General features: G+C 47.9%; 1 protein-coding gene and 1 long non-coding RNA gene across 3 annotated transcripts; both read left to right on the top strand.

The window, feature by feature from the left end:
- Positions 1-951: 951 nt before the first annotated feature.
- LOC136964397 (uncharacterized) lies at positions 952-2350 on the top strand. Its single transcript, XR_010879065.1, has 5 exons — positions 952-1181; positions 1440-1495; positions 1678-1726; positions 1974-2023; positions 2259-2350. It is a non-coding gene; the product is annotated as an uncharacterized lncRNA (long non-coding RNA).
- Positions 2351-2784: 434 nt separating this feature from the next.
- Positions 2785-17436, top strand: sec31a (SEC31 homolog A, COPII coat complex component). Of its 2 annotated transcripts, XM_067257957.1 has the most exons (29): positions 2785-2922; positions 3551-3630; positions 3810-3933; positions 4247-4442; positions 4734-4829; positions 4969-5109; positions 5261-5403; positions 5766-5865; positions 6006-6167; positions 6333-6485; positions 6619-6849; positions 6949-7023; positions 7193-7234; positions 9057-9557; positions 10088-10196; positions 10351-10529; positions 10799-10925; positions 11699-11844; positions 11931-12104; positions 12268-12510; positions 12915-13016; positions 13573-13678; positions 14289-14639; positions 15232-15267; positions 16026-16084; positions 16272-16520; positions 16658-16777; positions 17018-17089; positions 17233-17436. In XM_067257957.1, the coding sequence occupies exons 2-29, from the start codon at positions 3552-3554 to the stop codon at positions 17410-17412; spliced, it is 4296 nt and encodes a 1431-aa protein (XP_067114058.1). In that variant the 5' UTR covers positions 2785-2922; position 3551; the 3' UTR covers positions 17413-17436. The 2 variants fall into 2 exon arrangements, with proteins under 2 accessions (XP_067114058.1, XP_067114059.1); XM_067257958.1 differs by lacking the exons at positions 9057-9557; positions 15232-15267 and having other exon boundaries at positions 14289-14690.
- Positions 17437-18627: the final 1191 nt, after the last annotated feature.

Genomic DNA, 18627 nt, shown 5'->3' with positions numbered 1-18627 from the left:
AACACCTTGAAGGAAATTAAACTACCCTATGCACTGAAGATACCTTGTCTAGAATGTCTGAAGACATGAACATAAATTTGACATTTACCAATATTCACATTAAACCCCATTTGTAGGTTAAAAAGGGCTTCCTTAAGTTAAGCACAATTTGTGTAGAGGGCTCACTGTCAATTTCAAGTCAAAATATTTGATCTAGTTCTCCCTGGGAGTAATGCACGAACGCAGAACAAATTATAGTACCCTTCGATCATACATCTAGCTAGAGACTTTTTCTCAGTTCTTAAATACAAATGTTCGCTTTAAATTCAAAAGTAGAAAACTTTTTGTACCAACCTTCTAGCAGGTTCACGAGTTATCGTAATTCCTTATAACCTTTTAAATGATTTGCAATAGCAGCGTTTTTGAACCTAATTTGTACCACTGCTACCTGCTCCTAAGATGTGCAAAGGCTGTGCAGTGTTCGTTTTGTTGGACTATGTTACGTGACCGTTGCCTGTAACTTAAGGTGAAATCAAACTTTTAGTTTTGTTTGTTTTTTGTTTAAGTCTATTAACCTCTTCATGACCGGTATCGTCTAATTTATCATCCTCACTATAACACAGTAAATATCTCACAGCATTTATGTACTTTTTAATTATTTTCAACTGTAAAATGTATATTAAGTCAAATGTAAGATGTTGTCATTGTAAATTGTAAGCATACCATGAAACAAATTAAATTTATACAGTTCGGTATTTGCATACTGTACATTTTCTTAATTTCATTCATTTCTCAATTATTATTATTTTGCATGACTTCCATCTCAAGTACAAATTGTTTTATTATTCAAACAATATGAAACAGACATTATAAGAGCAACTAACTTCCATCCTAACATCAAATGACGTATTTCCTGTGGTGCTTACCCACATTGCCCTGCGGCATATAAGTACTTCAGTCTTAGAACTCGTCTTCATCCATGTGGTTTCTACAGAGTATAGTTGGGCGATTGTATTGCATAGCATTGACCAGCTAGCGCGCAAGAAGATGAGACACAAGAATCAAGATGTAAATGTGACATGAACATGTTATCCAACATGCTCACAGAATATTTCACCCGAAGCTGAATTATCCAGCCTCCATGGCTAGCCAGGTGGAAACCAGGCCGCCAGCTCCTGCTAGTGAGCTAGCTAGCTAGCGTGGTAAGTTTACAGCAAGTGGCCGTAGAATTGACTTCAAACGTGCATTAAATGTACTGAAAAAGTAGACTGGAGTATAAAAATCGAAGTACAGTGTCTTATGATTCAAAATCTTTTTGCTGTTCACATAATGATCAACAGTGATTACTATTTTATGATATGAGGACACTTGCCAAGTTGAAGTACGCCACCAGTTTACTAGCACGTGGTGAAATGTAAAGGACCTAACTAGTATTAACAGTATCATTCAATGTTTTACAGGCCCTGCAATGTTTCAGAGGGATTGTTGTGGACCCCACATCGTGAAGTAAGAATCGGTAAGAGTCCTGATGGTTATATTATATTAGAATTGTGTCGCCCAGTGATTAAAATCTTATTGCTGTTCACATCATGAGAAATAGTGATTACCATTTTGTATATGAGGACGCTTAGTGGAATTGAGACTAGGCCATATATGAAGTTCAAGTACCTAACTCTTTAATTTTCTCCAACTCCACAGATATTCCGTGATTCTGAAATATTGTAACGTTTTGGACTAAATGGATGAGGTAAGAGTCATTTAATATGGTCTGGGTGAATAATGACCAGTTGTCCGGTGATTAAAATCTTTCTGCTGTTCACATCATGAACTGTAATGATTATTTTGTTGTATTATTATGAGGACATTTACAAATCGAGTGCAAAACCAGGACACGAATCCTAGCATTGTGCACACCAACGGCACTATATTGGTGCATGGGAAGTTTTCCTGTTTGGAAGATACCTTGACGATAATTGTCTTAACTTTGTTTGCAGGTAGAAGTGTTCACCTGCCACCATGTAGTTCTGTCTAAGTTATATCTAAGGTATGTAAGCATTACTTTCCATCAAATATGGCAGATAATTAGATTTATTCAGAGTTAATGTGGAAGTTGACTGTCCCAATGATTAGATCAATCACTACCCATCTGACCTATTCACATGTTTGGGAAAGATTAATTTATTCATAAATGAGGGTGCAGTCTTCGTAACATTTCGGTTACATGGCCAATGTTTGGAAATTATGGTTTTTAACATTGTTCTTCTTCGTGTCCCTAACAGATTAATACGAGAGGGATGCCCAACTCGTGCCAGAAACCTTTTTCTCCTATTGACCTCTTTGTGACAATAAAAACATGTTTTGTTTTTTTAAAGTTCTTGTGGTGTTGCTTTCATGTTTGTGCATACCCACGTGTAGCAGGGTCTGCAAAGCCCTAACCACGTGAGGTTTCAGTACATTTTATATACTTTAGCATTTTAATGATGCTTTGCAGGGTATGTTGATGCAACTACTTTAATTTGTGCTGTTAAGGAGCGGAGTTGAGTTAACCCCGTGTAATGTGCAATATCAAAACACGGGATATCTGACACTACATTCAAATATCTATCCGTGTCTATAATACCTCCATAACCATTTAAAGAATGCAAGATTACGCTAGATTCCACTGTTGATCTACCGTACAAGAAGAATGTCTCCTGGTACAAAATGTTCAGGCCCACGTTCACCGGAAAGGGTTTGCTTACTTCTTGGGAGGAGGGGACTATTATGCCACGTTGATGGAGGGGCAGTGTGGGGACGTGGAATTGCATCCAGTCTACAGCCGGTAGCGGTCCTCTTCGTTTGGTGACATTTATAGAATCACAAAGGGACTCCATTGAAGAAAAGTTGCATGTCATTTGTTTTTATGTGTGTGTTTACGTTGTAAGAAGGAACAGACTTGGGAAAGTAAGTGAATCCGAAGCCAAGTATGAGCAAATAACCGTTTGTTTTTCTATGAGGCTGTGTAGCTAGCTTAGCTATTTGACTTATGGCTGCATATCGCTCATTGAAGGAAATTGCAGCTGCAATACATTACATTGCTATACTGTACATTCTGTACATTATTTTGTCATTGTCGCTTTGTCATTGCTGTACAAGAATGTCAGAATTTGTAGTTAAAAAGGCTATGCTACATAGTAAAGCGTGGCTTATGTAGCTAGCAAACTTAAGTCTCTGGCTTACGTACGTAGTGTACCATTTAGTAACTACCTAGGTATAGCCCATTGACCACACTTATGTCTTCGTGCTATAGTATCGTATGACTTGGTAATTAGTGTTACTTAAATGAAGGATGACATTCGGGAAAATCGATTCAGTTTGTGGCCTCAATTAAATACACCTTTGCCCCCTATAGACTCTCCCTTCATCTTAGCATATTAGTTACCTTTGACTACCAGCAGTTTTATAACCCATACTGCGGGCATGTTGTACCTGCAATCACAAACGATATGTGCACTAATGTAATACAGTTTTAAGTCATGTTAGTAGCATGTTTGTCGTTATGATTGGAAAACGTCATGTTCTGTTCATTTAGGATGAAGCTCAAAGAGATCAATCGCACAGCGATCCAGAGCTGGAGTCCTGCACAGCAACATCCAGTGTACTTGGCAGCGGGTATGAAGGCCTTTTAGACAAGCTCCAACTAGTTTTTCTTACATTCAACTTCTTTTCAACTCTTCTCACAAGAAAAACACAGACTCATCCACGATGAAGAGTACAACATTCCGTATTAAGTTGTCATTGTGAGTTTTCTACCCGTTTTACAGTGAGCCGCCTTTATGCTCCTTGTTTAGGTACTTCAGCCCAACAGCTAGATGCCACCTTTAGCACCAATGCCTCGTTGGAGATCTTTGAGCTGGACTTGGCTGAGCCCTCTCTGGACATGAAGTCCTGCGGCACCTACTCCTCCTCTCATAGGTAGGCTACTAGGGGAGCATGTTTGTTTTCAAATGTGGCAAGGACAACTCTGTAGTTAATGACTGAAGAAGTGGCTGTTAAGAATGCTTTTCTTAAGAAAAAGTAGGGGCAGGGTGGGCGCACAGATTTGTAGTTTTGCAGTTTTTCAAAAGTGTGTAACAAATGTATAACAAAACACATGCCCCTGGCTACTACACACACACACACACGCACACATCCAGCCTAGCAGATAATCATCACACAGTTAATCAACATACACACTTCCTGGATCTGCACTGCTCTCACATCCTTTGTTTTTGTTTATTTTACTCAGATATCACAAACTGGTGTGGGGACCCCATGGGATGGAAGGGGGTCACCCGTCCGGAGTCCTGATCGCAGGGGGCGAAAACGGGGACGTGATCCTGTACGACCCTGCCAAGATCGTGGCTGGGGACAGCGATGTGATCATCACCCAGAGTGACAAGCACACGGGCCCCGTGAGAGCCCTGGACGTCAACTCTTTTCAGGTGTGCTCAGTTCCAGACCAAAGGCAGACATCGGGCCTATGTTGACCTTGTCTTAAGGCCCTTGCACACTGAGTGAAATTTTCGTATGCAAACGGTGGCGCTGAATTGCCCAAAAACCTATCAAAATGCTGGCTATGGATGTGAAAAACGCATAAAATCGAACCCGATCCGAATTTATTTTTTAACGTGCGAACATTTCGGACACGAATTTCGGACTCAGTGTGCAATGGCCTTTACTGATATTTTACAAGTGCTACAGCTAACGAAGACTCTCTTTCTTCTGTCTAACAGACAAACCTGGTTGCCTCAGGTGGGAATGAATCGGAAATTTACATCTGGGACCTGAATAACTTTGGATCTCCGATGACTCCGGGACCAAAAACTCAGGTAACAGACATTCTCCAAATCTCTCGTTACTTTATCCATCATTACCTTTTTTTTGTGTGTGCGTATATTCTCCAGGAGGGTCCGCTATTGCCCACCCTGTGCGATTGTTGACCGTTGTGGTCGGTGTGTGTTTGAGCAGCCCCTGGAGGACATCAGCTGTGTGGCGTGGAACCGGCAGGTGCAACACATCCTGGCCTCCGCCAGCCCCAGTGGTCGAGCCTCCGTCTGGGACCTCCGCAAGAACGACCTCATCATCAAAGTTAGCGACCACAGCAACAGGGTAAGTGTGGTCGTCTGCCGTTCGTTCCCTCGCTTCCTGCGTACGTTTTTGGTCTCGTCCTCGTGGGAGGATGGATATTTTAGGGGGAAACCTTTGGTGGTTCTGACCCGTGTGTGAGACTGGCGTTTGAGCGTGCGTTTGCGTTCCCAAGATGCATTGCTCCGGGTTGGCCTGGAACCCAGAAGTGGCCACACAGCTGGTTCTGGCGTCGGAGGACGACCGCATGCCTGTTATTCAGATGTGGGACCTGCGTTTCGCCACCTCTCCTTTCAAGATCCTGGAGAACCACACGAGGTAAACCTGAGAATAGTTTTTGGGAAAGGATTCTCTTTTATTTACATTTAGTCATTTAGCAGGCGCTCTTGTCCAGAGCGACTTACAGTAAGTACAGGGACATTCCCCCCGAGGGTGAAGTGCCTTGCCCGAGGACACAACGTCATTTATCATGGCCGGGAATCAAACCGGCAACCTTCTGATTAATAGCCCGATTCCCTAACCGCTCAGCCATCTGACCCCCAGGTAAACCTGAGCATAGTAGTGCGTGTGTTTGTCTTTCCAAGCAGAAAGGTGGCCGTAGCATATAACCTTGCGTGTGTTGTGTGATCTTTGTAATATGACGGAACTTAAGAAGTGTGGGCTTTTGTCCGTTTGTACAGGGGTGTCCTTGCCATTGCCTGGAGTTTGGCTGACCCTGAACTGCTTCTGAGCTGTGGGAAGGACAACAGGATTCTGTGCTGGAACCCCAACACTGCTGAAGTGAGATTCAAACTCTTAACCCTCCTCTTCTCAACATCACAAACCCGTGAAATCAAGAGCTTTGTAGGAGAGGTCCTGCTTCACCGCGAGTATGCTGCCACTTCTCTGACGCATGGGGGATCCTCTTGGTGTTTCCACAGGTTCTGTATGAGCTTCCCACCAGCACCCAGTGGTGCTTTGACATCCAGTGGTGTCCCAGGAACCCTGCTGTGCTGTCGGCCGCAGCTTTTGACGGACACATCGGCATTTACTCCATCATGGGGGGCAGCAGCCAGGCCCACACCCAGAGGCAGGCAGACCAGGTGGGGGGTGTGGCAGACCAGGTGGGGGGTGGAGAAGTTGTGGAAGGAAAAAATAAATATAATCCAGACGGGATAAATCTGGTTAACATTTGGTTGTGTTTTCCTGGCGTTAGAGGGTTTTTGCTTGTCTTAAGGTTGACTGGGCACTGGGTATCTCTGTTCCAGATCACTTCCTCGTTTGGGAACATGGATCCGTTTGGGACGGGCCAGACACTGCCCCCTCTTCAGATGCCCCAGACCCCCGCTGCCCCTGCTACAATCACCCCCCTGAAGAAGCCCCCGAAATGGATCCGTAGGCCCGTCGGCGCCTCCTTCGCTGTGAGTTCTATTTGTTTACCTTTTTTCACTCGCGCCAGCGTTGACTGATGAAGAAACTCTCCCACAACACCTTGCTTCAAGCTGACGGTACCATCTCACCGTGGTTGCTTTTGATTCTCTGTTCCTCGTGTAGTTCGGTGGGAAGCTGGTGTCTTTGGAGAACCTGAAGCTAAACCCACAGCAACCACATCAGACCACAGCACACTTGGTTCACGTCAGTCAGGTCGTCACAGAGACGACCTTCTTGAAGAGGTCAGGCCAGCTTCAGATGACTCTCAACTCCGGGAACTTTGTGGATTTTTGTGAGGCGAAGATCGCAGCAGCCCAAAATGAGTTTGAGAGAACAGTCTGGTCTTTCTTAAAGGTAGGAGTTTTAAATCCTAAAGTGACTCTGTTTGTGAACTGTGGCACGATGGCTTATTGTAGAAAGCGGAGAATAACCTAAAACGTTTCGTGTTCCCAGGTGAACTTTGAGGATGATGCTCGGGGTAAATACTTGGAGCTTCTAGGCTACAAGAAGGAAGAACTAGCTTTAAAGGTGAGTATTTACAAACCAGTCCTTACAAGTAATTGCTATTTCCTCATTTTAGTGACCTTGTCCACAGATTGAATCCAGTGACTTGTTGCTGCCTGACCTTTTGGGGGGTTTAGAGGTTGGCATTAATTGACTTGACAGACCCAGTAACTTGTGCTGTGCTTGTGTGCAGATAGCAGCTGCACTCGAAGAGAAACCTGTTCAGCCCGAGAAGGTAAGATGTCTTAGCTTTGCTCTTAATACACACAGTAACCACTCTACACAGGGCGGTTACATACTTCATCAATACCTCTCTAACGTAACAGGTTTTGTTTTGTCAGCGTAGTCTGGTTTTTGAAGCCGTGTGCAAAGGGTGTTGCAAAACACAACAATTTGAGGAAGTTAAAGTTGTCTTACAAAATGACTTTTTCCTAACCAGTGGGAACATAATCTGTTGACTAAAGTATTGTGAAAAATCTCCGTCTGCATAGTGTCTTGAGTGATTTTTGCATTTCCTTGTGCTCATCAATGATTTATTTACTTGACATAAATCTGGAAAAAATGCTTCTCTCACTGCTTGAATCGATAAAGCAACCAGTCACACACACACACTGTAAGAATTACAATATCCTCCTGAGGATACGATCTGAAGAACTAGTTACACAGTTTTTATATACATCTAAAAAAAGCTCACATAAATACACAGACAGGGAGTCAGATAGCTGAGCGGTGAGGGAGTCGGGCTAGTAATCTGAAGGTTGCCAGTTCGATTCCCAGCCGTGCCAAATGACGTTGTGTCCTTGGGCAAGGCACTTCACCCTACTTGCCTCGGGGGAATGTCCCTGTACTTACTGTAAGTCGCTCTGGATAAGAGCGTCTGCTAAATGACTAAATGTAAAATGTAAGAGAAGTGTTTTTTACCAAAGATTGCTTTGACCAAATTCAAAATTTTGGTTGGAATATTAAGCCTTATCTTTTTACAATCTCTTCTATTACTTGAGAGATTGTATCTCCGTGATTATGATTTAATGTAAATCCAAAGCCTCTTCTGTGCTGAATGCTCTGTGAATCCGGCCTCCTCCCTCCCTTTTTCCTGCTGTTCAAACCTGCTGAAGCCTCCCTCTGCTGCTGCTGCTGCTGGACTCAGTCCTGATCCTGAGCTCAACACTGTTCCCCAAGTCAACCTCCACCCTCCTGTTGAACTCCCATCCCAACCTCCTGCACCAGAACCTGTTGTTGAACTTCCATCCCAACCTCCTGCACCAGAACCTGTCGTTGAATTTGCCTCCCAACCTCCTGCACCAGAACCTGTTGTTGAATTTGCCTCCCAACCTCCTGCACCAGAACCTGTCGTTGAATTTGCCTCCCAACCTCCTGCACCAGAACCTGTTGTTGAATTTGCCTCCCAACCTCCTGCACCAGAACCTGTCGTTGAATTTGCCTCCCAACCTCCTGCACCAGAACCTGTTGTTGAACTCCCATCCCAACCTCCTGCACCAGAACCTGTTGTTGAACTCCCATCCCAACCTCCTGCACCAGAACCTGTTGTTGAACTTCCATCCCAACCTCCTGCACCAGAACCTGTTGTTGAACTCCCATCCCAACCTCCTGCACCAGAACCTGTCATTGAATTTGCCTCCCATCCTCCTGCACCAGAACCTGTCATTGAATTTGCCTCCCAACCTCCTGCACCAGAACCTGTTGTTGAATTTGCCTCCCAACCTCCTGCACCAGAACTTGTTGTTGAATTTGCCTCCCAACCTCCTGCACCAGAACCTGTTGTCGAATTTCCCTCTGAATTTCTGATTGAGCCTGGCTTCCAGCTTGATTCAAATCACGACCTCCTCCTCGCTAGTGACCTCGCTGCTCCTGTGCTTTCCCCTCATTCTGCTCCTCTCCTGGACCTCAGCATTGACCCTGCGCTAGCACCCGCTGCCCTTCTCCAAATCCAGCCTGACCCTAGCCTCTGTACCCCCAGTCTCTGTGCCTCTGCTGAGCTGCTGTCTGTCACCGGGTTTGATCTTGAACCTCCTGTGAATCTGCAGCCTCTTTCTCAGTTCGACCAGATTGACCTGCAGCAGCCTGCTTCTGTATTCGATCAGTTTGGCGTGACGCCTCAAGTTGACCTACTACAGCCTGTGCCTCAGTTGGACCTCACTAATTCAGTCAACTTACAGCCAGTTCCCGACTTCGACCTCAACCCTGCGTCCTCCCTTGGTCTACAGCCAGTGCCTGATTTTGATCCCACACCATCACTTAACCTACAACCAGTAGCCGAGTTGGATCCGGCTCCCCTGATCAGCCTGCCACCTTTAGCGGACTCCAGCCTCAACCTCTTGGCTGACCTCCCCCCCGAGGCAGCGTTCGACCTCATTGCTGCAGCAAACCTGCAGCCAGCGGAGGAACCGGAAGAGCCTGAGGTTCCGGCAGCGCTGTTGGAGCCGGAAGCGGAGCCAGAAGCACCTGAAGGAGAGACCCCCGAGGCTGGTGACGGGAAGGTCCAGACTGAGCCCAGTGCAGTGGAGCCCCTCCCTGTGGAGGAGATCCCTCTGGAGGAGGTACCTCCCCCCCGACCCCCCGCAGTCCACTCCCAGAGAGTTTACCATCTGAAACACGCGATACGATACTTGATACGAAAGAGAAAAAAAAAGATACAATATGATATGTTACGATACGATATGCTACGATACGATATATGATATAATATGTCACAAGATGATAAATGATACGATACGACACACAGCTGTACATTTTTATTGGAATCATGGTGGCTGTTTTTTTTAGAACCCTTTTTACTTAACTCTAATTATCTGCATTACACATTGTCTTTCTTAGTTATTGCTTTGATTATATTTTCGTCATTAACATCTTTCTCTCTGGGGTTGACTCATACCTTTCTGTTGCTGTTGTCTTGTTTTGTTTAGGCTACAAATGGTTTGTGAAATCTGGGGTTGTGAAATGATCAATAATTGTTATTACATATGTCTATGTTAAGATAAGGCTTAAACCGGGCTGGTCCCGGTAATCTGATTGGGCGAGGAGAAATGATGCCTTTCCCCCAGAAGTGACTGTTTCTCTGGTCTCTCAGGAGGTGACGGCACCAGTGGAGGCAGAGAGCAGCCCCCCAGAGGACACTGTGGAAGAAGTCACAGGCCCTGGCTCGGTAGAGGCAGGCATCAACCTCAGAGTCAGTCAAGGTAAACTTGGGTGTTTTCTCTTGTTGAAACGTATTTTGCTGAAAAATCAAGACAAAAACGTCATGAAGCGAATCGCCTGGTCGTACGCATACGAACTGGCCTATTCTTCGCCACGTAAAACCGGATGACGGTGCAGTTTTTTTTTCATTTGCAGATGTAGATGGACTGATCACCCAAGCTCTGCTGACCGGTGACTTTGAGGGGGCGGTGGAACTCTGTCTCCACGACAACCGCATGGCCGACAGCATCATACTTGCCATCGCTGGAGGGGCGGAGCTCCTCGAGAAGACGCAGAAAAAGTATTTCACCAAGACCCACAGCAAGATCACCAAGGTAACGCCTTGCACATGGCCAAAACACTACAGCTGTATGTGTAATGACTTGTAATGATACCTAAAGTATTAACCACAGTGTTAGTGTAACTGTATTGTATACAGTATGTATTATATATCTTGATGGTAAATATATATCTAAATGTAAATATACAACTGTGTGTATCTGTGACATGCTGATTGGTTGAGAAATGTTGTTGCTGTGTATTTTAGATTCTTCTTCTTCTTGCTATGTATATTGAATATTGATTGACCTATCCTCTCCTGCAGCTGATCAGCGCCGTGGTGACGAAGGACTGGCATGACGTGCTGCAGACCTGCGACCTGCAGAACTGGAAGGAGGCTCTGGCTGCCGTCATGACCTACGCTCAGCCCGACGAGCTCTCCTCCCTCTGTGGTTAGAATCAGCTCTCGGATCTCTTTTGATATTTTCTAGCGCAGGAACAACTCTCTCGAGCCATGTTCCGCTGTTACTTCCTCTGTCATGGTTGAGGGTGGTGATGAAGGTGAGGGTGGTGATGAAGGTGAGGGTGGTGGTGAAGGTGAGGGTGAGGGTGGTGATGAAGGTGAGGGTGAGGGTGGTGATGAAGGTGAGGGTGGTGATGAAGGTGAAGGTGGTGATGAAGGTGAGGGTGGTGATGAAGGTGAGGGTGGTGATGAAGGTGAGGGTGGTGGTGAAGGTGAGGGTGAGGGTGGTGATGAAGGTGAGGGTGAGGGTGGTGATGAAGGTGAGGGTGAGGGTGGTGATGAAGGTGAGGGTGAGGGTGAAGGTGAGGGTGAGGGTGGTGATGAAGGTGAGGGTGAGGGTGAAGGTGAGGGTGGTGATGAAGGTGAGGGTGGTGATGAAGGTGAGGGTGAGGGTGAGGGTGGTGATGAAGGTGAGGGTGAGGGTGGTGATGAAGGTGAGGGTGAGGGTGGTGATGAAGGTGAGGGTGAGGGTGAAGGTGAGGGTGGTGATGAAGGTGAGGGTGGTGATGAAGGTGAGGGTGAGGGTGAGGGTGGTGATGAAGGTGAGGGTGAAGGTGAGGGTGAGGGTGGTGGTGAAGGTGAGGGTGAGGGTGGTGATGAAGGTGAGGGTGAGGGTGAAGGTGAGGGTGGTGATGAAGGTGAGGGTGGTGATGAAGGTGAGGGTGAAGGTGAGGGTGGTGATGAAGGTGCGGTTCTCCTCAGGTATGATGGGCTCCAGGCTGGAGGCAGCCGAGGAGGACCAGCTGCAAGCCCAGGCCTGCCTGTGTTACATCTGCGCCGGCAACCTGGAGAAGCTGGTCTCCTGCTGGACCAGAGCCCAGGAGGACCAATGCCCACTCTCCCTCCAGGTGTGTGTGTGTGTGTGCTGGATTATGTAAACTAGTGTTCCTGTGTATTTTGAGTCTGGCTAAGTTTGTGTGTGTGTGTGTGTCAGGACCTGGTGGAGAAGGTGGTGGTGCTGCGCCAGGCTGTGGAGCAGAGCCAGGGTTCTGGTTCCTCGGTCGTGGGCGCTCTGCTGGCTGAGAAGATGAGCCAGTACTCCAGCCTCCTGGCCTCCCAGGGCAGCCTGGACACAGCCTTGGCCTACTTACCAGAGAACACCAACCAGGTAAACAAACCGACTGACCCACGGCGGCTCCCCACGGCGTCAACACACGTAGCCCTGGGGTTACCTAGGAAACCTGCTGTACCTTATCACGCCTCCTCTATGCCTCCGTCTGCTGGGTTCTGTGCACCTCCTGAAGGTACATGCTCTGTTTGCCCTCCGTCAGGCTGCCGTGCAGCAGCTTCGTGATCGCCTCAGTCGGGCCCTCGGCCAGCAGGCTACTGCTCCTCCAGCCCCGGCCCCAGCCCCGGCCCCGGCCCCAGCACAGCCCCCTGCTCCCCAGCAGACAGAAGCCCATCCCAGGCAGACCTACAACCCTGGGCAGCCCCAGGTGCCCCAGCCCGCTCCAGCCCCAGCACCTGCCCCGGTGCCCAGTGCTGGCCCTGCCCAGTCTCAGTATTACCAGCCGGTAGGTTCCTACTCACCACACACGGAAAAACACTGCTTCTTAACGGCACTTTGCATTCCTCAGGGATGTTGATTATGGTTTTCGTTCCGGATCGGGTGGGACACGACTCACTTCAAAGGCAGTGTGCTTTCTCGTTTAGAATACATTGTGAATTTGAAGGTGTTTCCTTAAAACCTTTTCGACAACGTTTGTGTCTCCCTGGGTTGTCTTCAGTAGGGATGTGCTGTTTCCTCATGGAGATGCTCTCAGTCTGTGTTTCTCTCCCACCTCATTTGGCCTTGGGCGTCTGCCATTCCTGCCGTGATTGGTCTTGGCTGTGTGGGAGGGTCCCTATTGGTTGTTTCTCACCTGCTGAGTGGCCGTCATTGGTCTGTGTGTGTGTGTGTCGTCTCTGTGTGATCCAGGCGAGGTCTGCCACTACTGTCACCTCCTGGAGTAACCAAACCCCCACAGGCTTCCCCAGTGCCCCTCCTCCTCCTCAACTAGCCCATGCCTCAGACCAGAAGGTACACTGACCACACCCCCTTCGCCACGGCTGTGACCAGCTTCTATACACACACATGCACCCCTCCCCCCTCCACGGAATTCACTGCTACCTATACTCCCCCTGGTCTGCCCTACCACTCACCCCACCCTTCAGCCAGCCCCCCCCCCCAGACCCTCCTGCATGGCTGTAGATGAGCCCTGGCGTCCTACATCTGTCACATCTACTTGCCAAATGTTATTTCCCCCCCCCCCCCCTCCTGTCTCCCAGCTGTTCTGCATGCCTGTTACACCCTTGCTTCATGCGTAGACCACAGAGCCAGTAGAGGTTGCCGACACAGCTAGGAATCTAAAGCTGTTCCAGGAGAGACGCCCTCGTCGGAGAGATAACTATTTTCCCACACGCAGCAGAAGAATGCGTCCTAGATGATAACATCGGCACGCCGCCTTCGCTAACCCAGTCCACCCTGTTTCCCCTGAGCTTGGAGGGGAAGGGGGGGATCCGAACCGGAGCCCCATCTCCGAGGACGTCCGTCCCGTCAGTCTTGAGAGCTGAGTCGTCTTCCTGTGTCTCTGCAGGTGGAGGCCGGCCAGCCCAGGTTTGGGATGCAGGCACCGGGAGCAGCAGCTCCACCCCAGGCCTCGGCTGCCCCGCCAGCCTACATGTACTCCCAGCAGTACCAGCGTAAGTGTCTCCCTGTGTCCCCGTCACAGGTCAGCAGAGTCCTAGTTGGGCAAGAACCAGGTTTCTGCTTGCTCTCTCACAGGGCATTTTGGACTGAGTGGTCCTCGTTTGCGAGAACTACATCCCAGCAGGAAACGTCACACGCTTTTTTACTGCCACCTAGAGGTTTGGAGTGAAAGGACAGAAAGTTTCCATACTTTATGCCCTTAGATAAACCACATTCTCTCCTCTTTTAATTTCTCAAATTAAACCACCAAGCATTGTCATACAGAGAATGCTTGTTTTCCTGATGACATCGTCTACCTTTTTTTCTTCAGTCTTTCCTGTGATGCTTCCGACCCCAAAACTCACTGTCAGAAGTTTCAAGAAACTGAGATTAGAATGTTGATCTCATCTGCATGATGTATTATCCTGAAACACTGTTTGCCTGATGTTACTACAACTTTACATTCAGATTCATCGCATGTATCGATCTGTATCGAAGAAAATGCCTCTAAGGTTAAACTAAACTTGTCAACATGCATGTTAAAATCACTGTCAACTGTATTGGCTGTGCCCAATCTGTTTTCTAACAGCATCTGTTCTCTCTTGTCTCTCTGGTAAACCCCAGCCTACCACCAGGTCAACCAGTTCCAACCTGGAGCTGGGGCACCAGCTATCTATCAGCCTCTCCAGTACTCTGCTGCCCCTCTCCCCCCTCTCCCTGCCTCCTCCTGCTGCCCCACTGCCCCCGCTCCGGGCTTCCGGGCTCAGTACATGCAGCCCGGCCCCCCTCCGCCCGGCCCCCCTCCTCCGCGCTACCCTGGCCCCCCCGCGGGCCACCCCTCCTCTCCTCACCCTCTCTCTCCCACGGCCTCTTCCGCCTTCTCTCCTCTGTCCTCCTCCGGCGCTTCTTTCCAACATGGCGGCCCTGGATCGCCCTCCTCCTACATGCCTCCTCCGCCACCGACAGGAGCCTCAGGTACACTGCCTGACCCTGCCCCCGACCAGATCCCGGCCTCTCAGAGAACAGGTCTGCACTGGCTCCGCCCAGCCGCCGACCGTCTGTCATCTTGATTGACGTAGTCAAGGGGGCTCCCTAGTTACACACACACACACAAACACAACTTGTGCTTTTGATGAATATCTCGAAAACAAACCGTGGAAGTCCTTATGGCTTGTAGGTGCTGTGGAAGGGTGTAGCATGGCCAGTGTGAGGGATATTTCAGGGGAAACGGGCTGACACCTGCTGACGGTGCCTAAGGTAGCGAAGCTAAGGCGGTCCAGCAGCATTTAACAGCTGCTGTTTTCGCTAGCTTTCCCCTCGCCTTCCTTTCAATGGACGTGGGACAGCTGAGCTAGCATATCTCAGCTGCCGCCTGGAACGAGCCTGGTTAGCCATTAACGCGCCCCTCTGTGGCCTCGAACACATCCAGGTGTTAGGTGTGTAAAGAGCCCTAGCCATAAGTAGCCTCTAGAGTACAGTTAAGACAGAACATGGTGCTGTTCTTTAGGAGAGTGTTGTTGTTTTTGTGCTAATGTTAAGTATGTGCTTAATAACGTGTGTTCCGCAGGGGGATTTAATCCAGACACAGACTGTTTTATGGAAGGTGAATTAAAAGGCGGCTTGGCTTTGCTACAGCAGATAATTACTGCTAGAAAATTACTATTTCACCTGACTGTCCTGAGCGCATAATCGATTTGATCCCCCAAAATTTAAGCAAAGCAGAGGACTTGTGAATATTGTAATGATGTGTGTTCATGTTGTGAGTGTGAATAGTTGCTAAAATCGGACGTTAAACCATTAAAACCACATGCCTTTTGATACCTTTATATATAATGATATGGATGTTCACCCAGATTTCTAGTCAGCCGGACTAAGCAGTCTCTCTGCTGTACAACGATGAGGGCTTTGCATGGCTATCTAGGACAGTCATTACCCTGATGGAAATGGCAGACAGGAATCATGATTGCGGTCAGGGTCATGGCTAGGCTAAAATGCTCGATAACATAGACATACGTGTATTTCAGGTGCTTTAATTTAGCTTTAATGCAGATTTTTTACTATCAGCTGGGTTGAATTCCAAAGAAAAATGTGTGTGTTGAAGCCATAATGATCACGTAGCCTCTCCTGTCATCCAAATATACATTAACCTTTCCCCTAATTACTTTTGACCTAATTGACTTATCATCATCAATAACCCCTCCTTACGCTCTGCCCTGTGAGGTGCATCCTTCTGGCAGGGGGGTTGTATTGGCTTGCGTTGCCGGTCTGGCGTCGTCCTGGTGATGCCGTTAGAGCCAGTCGCAGTGCGCTGGCTGGGGTAGGAGACGGATGGGTCATCCTGTCTTCTCTGCTTCTCCACAGGGCCCCAGAACGGCTGGAACGACCCCCCGGCGCTGAGCAGAGTGCCCAAGAAGAAGAAGGTGAGTGCGTCTGCCAGCCCTCTCAGTTTACCTCAGAAAAGAGGTCAAACCACCAGGCTTCTAACACCAAAAGGGTTTTGCAGTGACAGCCCCCGTATTCAAACCATCTGATTCGTTTGCATCACATGCCTTTCCAAAAACCTAAAAGTTCACCAAACATTTTGTCTCTCAACCTTCCGACCTCCAGGTTCCAGAGAACTACACCCCCCCTGCCCCCATCACAGCCCCCATCATGTCCCCCCTCGGAGGGGACCCCCAGGCCCAGCAGGTTCCCACCATGCCCCCCCAGCCCGGGGTCCACGGCCAGCCGGGGGTCCAGCCCCCCTACCCAGGCATGCAGCAACAGCAGCCCCTCCCCCATCAACCCATGAACCCCGCCCTTCCCAAGACCAGCGTCGAGGGAGCCCCCGGAGCCCCCATCGGAGATGTCATACAGGTTCACGTCTTCTACGACCACAATCACTCTGTGTTTATTCAGTTATTGTTACACTTCTGTGTTTTTACAGACGTGTTCCTTGGGGACAGTTCTGTGTTTCTGACGTCTGTCCCCTGCTCTCTGCCTGCTCCTCCCAGCCCCTGCAGTCCATACCTGCTGAGAAGATCACTAAGAAGCCAATCCCAGATGAACACCTGGTCCTCAAGAGCACTTTCGAGGGCCTCATCCAGAAGTGTTTGGCAGCTGCCAACGACCCTGTGGGTTCTCCTTTATTTACGGATCAAAGTTGCCATAGCAACGCCGACAGTAGCAGTAGCGTCAACTGTCAACCTTTAGCAACACTCTACCCCGTTTGTACAGTTGAAAACACTGAGTTTTGTATTTGCATTGTATCCTTAGTAATGAAAAAGGTTTCTTACTGTGAATCGGCACAGCCAGGATGTTCTGTTTGTGGAAGGATTGTTGACGTGTCATCGCCTCATCTCTCTGCCCCACAGCAAACCAAGAGGAAACTCGACGATGCCAACAAGCGCCTGGAGTCTCTCTACGACAAGCTGAGAGAACAAACTGTGAGTCGAACCTTCCTCTCACAGCGAGTCAATCACAAGTAGACGAAAACGTCCTACCAGGAAATGTTAGCTTTTAGAAATATTTGGTTTCAAATGGTTTCCAGGGTCAACCATTCTTACCGTTTATCTCTCCCTCTCTTCAGCTCTCGCCCGCCATTGTAGGTGGCCTGCACAACATGGTAAGGAGCATCGAGGCTCGGTCCTATACGGAGGGACTGACCATCCACACCCACATAGTCAGCACCAACAACTTCAGCGAGACCTCGGCCTTCATGCCTGTTCTGAAGGTGGTGCTCACACAAGCCAACAGACTGGGGGTCTGAGAGAGAGAGAGGGGGGGGGGGGGGGGGGGGGGGGGGGGGGCTCCCGATCACCTGACCCAGTCTAGAACAGGACCGGAGACCAATCAGACGCTTGAGATGATGTCATAGAGATACCAGGAAGTAGGATTTGGAGCCTGTGGATGTAGATGCAGGGATGTAATAGCCGGATTTTTGTGTCACTGAGGTTTCCGTGTGGTTACCGATATGTTTCCTTAAGAACGAAGGGATTGATCAAGTAACAGGTTTTTCTTTTGTTTTGTTTTTCTCTCGTGTCAGTATAGCATGGTCAGAGTCCTCCCACATCTCAGACACCAGACATCAGTATCACCACAGTAACATAGGACCAACCTCTTGCCAGTCTTATTTTTATCTTCACACATCACGACTCATCACAATCTTAAGGTCATGTCATGTTCTTTTTATCGGTTAGATGTAATTTTTTTAATTGTAATCATGCTATTCATACAGAGCAGAGTGCAATGGGGATGGTCCTCTTCTAAAGCAAAAAAACATTGTACGAAAAGGAATGCACGCTTCAAATAGCCTTGGAATCATTGTCAAATTGTTCAGTTGGATTAGCATTAAAATCCAGTGAGAGCCGGCTACAGGGAGAGCAATCTGCAATCCAACAGTCCTCATTTTCTCTGTTATGTTTAAACAAGAGAAACCCTTTTTTGTTTAAGACCAACAACATGCAATATTTTCAATAAATAGTATTTATTTAAAATGCGTTGCTTCACTGTTTTAATATGAGTTGCTTTAGGAGAGAAATGTGGTTTTGTTTGCCTTTTTATGGCCATAAATGGCACGTAGACGTCACATTACTCACTGGTCCTAGACGCTTTATGAGTCACAAGCCTTCTGGACAGTTATACTGTACCCCCAAAGCCATCTGCGGACTGGGATCAGGCATGTGCCTGATAACCTTAATAATATGCATCTGTTTAGCATTCCTGTAGCGTTAGCAATTAATTATCAATTGTCCGGATCAAGCCCTAACATGCTGGACAAACTTGACAGAGTTTTAGAATTTGTACTGTTCTTATAGTATCTTATGCCAATAACAAAACTGTTTGCTTTTTATACCACCTCTGCCTGTCCGCAGTATGTATTAGGCTTGTGTATACTATAGGCTACATGTCTTCATGGAGTTAAGGTAATAAATGCTTTGACAAAGTTCTGGTCTGTCATGGTGTTTTCTAATCAAATGAAATG

The sequence above is a fragment of the Osmerus mordax genome, chromosome 20, assembly GCF_038355195.1.
Source record: "Osmerus mordax isolate fOsmMor3 chromosome 20, fOsmMor3.pri, whole genome shotgun sequence".
Classification (NCBI taxonomy): Eukaryota; Metazoa; Chordata; class Actinopteri; order Osmeriformes; family Osmeridae; genus Osmerus; species Osmerus mordax.
Note: the sequence above shows the minus strand (reverse complement) of the source record. Positions and strands in the feature narration are given on the sequence as shown.